The 5,230-nt window shown below is 64.0% G+C and overlaps 3 protein-coding genes across 3 annotated transcripts in view; 2 read left to right on the forward strand and 1 right to left on the reverse strand.

Moving 5' to 3' along the window:
- F751_5955 (Far upstream element-binding protein 2) overlaps positions 1-1,686 on the forward strand; it is a gene marked incomplete at both ends in the record, with an annotated part of 4,900 nt that extends 3,214 nt beyond the window's left edge. Inside the window, 4 exons of the mRNA XM_011402605.1 lie at positions 556-799; positions 944-1,065; positions 1,247-1,423; positions 1,634-1,686. Coding sequence (XP_011400907.1) covers positions 556-799; positions 944-1,065; positions 1,247-1,423; positions 1,634-1,686 — 596 coding nt within the window. The remainder of the gene's footprint in view (positions 1-555; positions 800-943; positions 1,066-1,246; positions 1,424-1,633) is intronic.
- A 708-nt stretch (positions 1,687-2,394) lies between these two features.
- On the reverse strand, positions 2,395-2,991 carry F751_5956 (Calvin cycle protein CP12, chloroplastic; the record flags this gene model as incomplete). Its single annotated transcript, XM_011402606.1, has 3 exons — positions 2,395-2,402; positions 2,530-2,669; positions 2,786-2,991. 3 exons carry the CDS (start codon positions 2,989-2,991, stop codon positions 2,395-2,397), a joined length of 354 nt encoding a protein of 117 aa, XP_011400908.1.
- A 422-nt stretch (positions 2,992-3,413) lies between these two features.
- On the forward strand, positions 3,414-4,560 carry F751_5957 (Uncharacterized protein ycf37; the record flags this gene model as incomplete). Its single annotated transcript, XM_011402607.1, has 4 exons — positions 3,414-3,767; positions 3,934-4,047; positions 4,182-4,268; positions 4,384-4,560. The coding sequence occupies 4 exons, from the start codon at positions 3,414-3,416 to the stop codon at positions 4,558-4,560; spliced, it is 732 nt and encodes a 243-aa protein (XP_011400909.1).
- Between the last annotated feature and the right edge of the window lie 670 nt (positions 4,561-5,230).

Genomic DNA, 5,230 nt, shown 5'->3' on the forward strand with positions numbered 1-5,230 from the left:
CTGGAGCTTCGAGGATGAGAGGGCCGACTCCTTTGTGCAGCCAGATCGGCACCCTCCCCAGCTCGGCCATGCTTTCAGAGGAACCCACATCCCTAGCCCGCGGAGTTGCCAACCCACCAAGCATGAGCAACCAGATGCACCCCCTCCCCAAACACACACACACCTGGGTAGCCGCGGCGGCCGGGCACCTCCTCGCGGGCAGCGCTGACCTCGCGCAGGGCATCCGCATAGGAGGCCATGTCAGTGAGGATGACCAGCACGTGCATGCCCACATCGTAAGCCAGGTACTCGGCTGGCAGGTTGGGAGGAGAGGTTGGACAGGTTGGTTCGGATGGGGGATGCAGGCTGTCTTGCGAATCGGTTTGAAACACAGCCTTGATTTAGCCACCCTTCAAGCACTACCCCTGAGATGTCATCTCATCCACCAAACAAGCCAGCGGGCCAAGCCACGCTCTCCCTTGCGTTCCCGGCTGCGCTCACACTTCGTTCACAAACATAATCAACCCCCCATCCCCCCCCCCCCCCCCTTTCCCCCCCCCCCCCCCCCCCCCGCAGCCAGCACGGATGCGATGCTGTCCCAGCTGCTGACGCAGCTCAGCTTCAACCAGCAGGCGGCGGAGGCGGCGGCCAGCATGCAGCAGCACTCGCCGCACGCATACCTGTCCCAGCACGGCACGCCCCCCGGCACGCCCGGCAGCGGCGGTGGCGGCGGCGTGCTGGACGCCGCCGGCCTGCAGACGCTGCTGGCGCAGGCGGCACTGCTGGGGCGCACCAACATGGCAGGCGGGGGCGGGCCGGGGTACGCCGGACCGCTTGAGTTGCCCGCCGAGGCGCCCGCGGCGCAGCTGGCTAGGGCCGGCGCGGGGGGCCTGGGTGCGGGCGGCGGCCCAGGAGCCGCAGGCGGCGGCTCGGGCGACGGCGGCGCCGGGTCCGTGCGATCCAGCCGCGACGGGTCGGCGGGCGGGCTGTCGGCCCTGCTGGCGGGGCTGGGCCACGGCCTCGGTCCCGCGCAGGCCGCGCCGGGGCCTGGGACGGGGTCCCCCGCGTCCTCCTCGCCGCTCACGGGTGAGCCAGGGTTCGGAGGCGGGGCGGAGGGTGGAGGGCGCTGGCCCATGGGGGCCGGGGGTGTCGAGGAGGCTGAGTCGAGCCTGCGCTGGGGTGCCACCCCGTCGCCCGCCCGCCCGCCTGCATGCCTGTGAGGGCTGGGCCCGTCGTTTGCTGACCGGGACCCCTCCCCCAGGGTCAGGGCGCGCATCCCCCACCGAGGCGTCGCTGGCGCGCGCCCGCGGGCGCTCCTTCACCGCGACGCACGGCGGCGGGGAGGACCAGGCGCCGGTGGCCCCCTCCCCCCTGGGCGACGTGACGCGGGGCGGGGCGTCGGGCTCCACCTCGGTGCGTGCGTGGGTGGTGTTTCTGTTGCATGGTGGGTGGTGTTTCTGTTGCATGGCTAGCTGGGCAGGACGGGCAGTCCCGCGCGCGACAGCTGTTGGGCGCATGCCTGGTGGGTGACTCTGCACCGCATCCAGCCCCGACCGGTTCGACCCGCAGTCCCTGCTGCCGCGCATGCCTCCTGCCCTAACATCGACGCCTTTTCCCCTGCTCAATGAATCCCTTCGACCTTCACCAATAACAGGCGGCGACGTCCAGCCGGAACTCGTGAAGACCAGCAGCAGCTGGAACGACTGATGAGCACTGCGAGGCTTGCCGCCCCAATCTACAACGACGCCCTTCAACCCTGCACCGGCTCACCCGCCGGCGCATCAACCCATCCTCACAACATCACCCCCTCCTCACTCTCGCCAAGCGCGTCACCCCGCACCCAGACCCTGTACATCAGGGTCTGGGTCGGGGGCATGGGCGCCTGCTGCGGGCAGGCCCCTCACTGTTCTTCTACTGCCATAAAGTTTTGCACGAGCCTGTACCTGCAAGGACCTGATTGCTCTTTGGAAGGGCAGCAAGCGCTTCCGTTGATCCCCTTGGGGTGGAGAGGGATGTGCAAGGGAGAGGCCGGTAACGCTCGATGCGCCATCTGGCCCACCTCCCCGCACACTGTCCCCCACCGCCCCAATACTGCCGTCAAGCTCCCTTCGTATTAGAACACTCTGAGAAATGAGCTTCCATGCACTGCCACTGCCCCTTGCCTCCACCTGATGTACACCCTGTCCTGTTTCAGCCTGTAGGGTCAGCGTCGCTTCCCCTGCCTCTGCTGCAATGGCCTCGGAGGATCGGCATCGGTAACATCAATGAGCAAAACAGATCAGCGGGCGAATCGTACAGGGTGGTGTGTGTCGTTGCAAGCGCGCCAGACTCCACATCAGGGACAGCAGCCGCTCACGGCGAGCGGGCCGCAGAGAAGGCCGCCTATCCTTGGAACAGGCATCTTGAGGGGACGCATCAATCCTCTGCAGGGGTGTGCGGGTGGTGGAGTGCCGTCGGCATTCTGGCGCAAGACTCCCGCCTGATCATCATGAAGGCACAGACAGACCCCTCTACATCCAAGGAGGGTATAGACAAGGCACCCCAACTCACCGTAGACGCGGCACTCGTCGGCATCCGGTGCGCCCTCGCAGTACTGCTCCAAGGGGTCGGACTGCTGGGCGGTCTTGGCGTTGTCCCGCTTGTGGGCTGCAGCCGCGCTCAGTTCCTCGACCGTGTCCCAGGCCGCAGCACTGCGCGGTCATGGCGTGTATAGCGTCGTCAGAAGTAGATAACAGTCCGACGGTGGTGCCCATGGCCCGCACGAAGCCCGCAAGAATCCTCTGGAACCGTCCGGGACCCTACTCACCATTCGTCGGTGCTCCCCGTGGCGCAGGCATCCTGAGCCTCGGTGATGGCTCCCTCGATGGGCCCCTTCTGTGTGTCCGGCGTGGCACGGGGGACCATGCGCTGCATGGGCCTGGGACGGGCACAGGCGCGAGACAGGCCCAGGGGCGAGACTGGCACCCGGGCAGCCAGGCTGGGGCGCACGGAGGTGAAGGACACGGCAGACATGCTGTGGATATGCAGACAGATGAGCGCCAAGGAGGGGAATGGAGAGAACTCGGTGGCGTCAGGCCGAGTAATGACGAGTCCGGGGACATGATAGAGTGAGCGTGGAAGCCACGATCGACCCGGGATCTGAATCCCTGCTGCAGATGATGGACCAGTCTCCTTGGTCTGTGTCGGCAATGCGACAGACCCAGGGCTTTCGCATATACACACAGAAGCAGGGCATGGCGGATTCACAGCTCTGATGATCGATCGACTCTCCTCCATCTCGGGACGGGGTGCGGCCCTGCCCGGTCAGCATGCATCACTCTGCAGGACGTCCATCCGACCCATCGGCCCAGCATGCATGCAAGTGCACAGTTCTGCAATCCAAGGAGCAAAATGCCAGATCATCGCCCCAATGCACTCAAGTGAGCTCGCCTGAGATGACCACGAGGTCCCAGACGGATATCTCCGCCATTTTGCCCCATTGGTACCCAGCGAAATGGAGGGTCCCACGAGCCTCCCACCTCCGATGCGCAGATGACAAACTGTGCCTTCCCAGTGCAAGAGGAGGTCATGCTTTTCGCTTGACTCCCAGAGCGCACCCCAGCCCAGTCCTGGGGTCTGTGGGGGAAGGAATCGAGGGCCCCATCCAGGTGGTGTACCTCTCCATCCTCCTTTCCTTCCTCGTGGTGGGAGCCTACCTGGTAGTGCGGCAGGTGCTGGCACGCAGGGAGTTGGAAGAGGCTGCCAAGGTGTTTGGAGATCGCGTGCGATCCGGTGAAGGCAGTGGCGAGGTGAGATGACCCCTTGCGCGTGTGTATATGTGTGTGTGTTACTGAATGTGGGGCAAGCAATGGGCGGGACAGAATGCAGTTGCCGTGACACACCTGAAGGTTGCAGCATGGCCCTCACGCTGAAGAGCTGTCCACCCCTGTTGTGTCATGGTGTGCCTCCATGCAGGATTACTTGGAGCTGGGCGTCATTCTGCTGCGGAAAAAGCTGTACACGCAGTCGATCAAGAACCTGGAGAAGGCCAAGAAAGCGTGGAAGGGGCCCCAAGAAGAGTTGGCAAAGGTGCAGACATGTAGGGGGCTACCGTGTAACGGCGAGCACTGTGCACATCGTGATGCTGCGCTGCGGTTCGTATTCCCACCTCCCCGATTCTTGGCATAGATTGTCCTGGGCCCAACCCCAAACACATTGAACAGGTGTACAATGCCCAGGGCTTCGCCCACTTCAACCTGGAGCAGTGGAGCAAGGCTGCAGCTGCCTACAAGCAAGCCGTTGAGCTCCAGGTGCTTTGAGATCCCTCAGGGTGCCCTCCAGATGACGGGAGAACGCGCAACTGGAATATTCAGCGTCGTCACATTCTCACTGAGAAGAATCCCTCTTCCCTCCAAATCTGTGCAGCCTCAGTATGTTACGGCGTGGAACAACCTGGGGGACGCCTATGAGAAGGCCAAGGAGTGGCGGCAGGCATTGGACGCCTACAACCAGGCCTTGGTGGCCGAGCCAGGGAACAGCGTGGCCCAGGGGCGCGCGCAGTATTGCCGAGGAAAGGTGGAACGCATGCAGCTGGGGCAGTAGGGGACTGCCCTGTTTGGGAGCCGAGTCCTGGAGTCAGCCCCTCGCGAGAGGGGGCTGATGCCGTTGCGGCCCCTCCCCTACGCATGCATGACTGTGTGTGGTTCTGCGCGTCTTGCCATGGGGAACAGCCCTCACCAGTTTTCAATGTCGAAATGCCGTGGTGCTTACAAAGAAGCCTGCCTACAACGTTGCAATCATTTGCCCACCATTTCTTAGGTCGGGGCCGCTCAGGGTTTCAGCGGGCGTGTGCACAATCGACAGTTCCTGGTGCAGAGAAACTCATGCAGGAAGCCAGGGATGCTTGAGTAGGGCGATCCGTGGTCTCACAGCGCCTCCCATCAGATGTGGGCTCCCTCTGGGGGAACGATCACCGTGGCAGGCCCTTTCCTGAAGCTGCCAAAGGAGCGCTTGCCTGCACGGTGGAATTTGTCGGATGAGTGTGTGGGGGGTGACGATGTGTGGCAGGAGATTGACTGTGATGTGCTACTCTTGCTAAGCCAGCTCCGACCCTCCACCTGCCGAGCAGCAGGGCCTCTCAGCCACAACAGCCTGCCCTCCTGGATCCACCCTCCATCCCCGTTACCTGCTTGGATGTCCACCTCGGATCTGCCAGAGGCAGAGGTGGTCATCGAGGGGGCCCTCGCATCTGGTTCCTTCGAGAATGGGTTGG

Source organism: Auxenochlorella protothecoides, assembly GCF_000733215.1.
Source record: "Auxenochlorella protothecoides strain 0710 unplaced genomic scaffold scaffold77, whole genome shotgun sequence".
Classification (NCBI taxonomy): Eukaryota; Viridiplantae; Chlorophyta; class Trebouxiophyceae; order Chlorellales; family Chlorellaceae; genus Auxenochlorella; species Auxenochlorella protothecoides.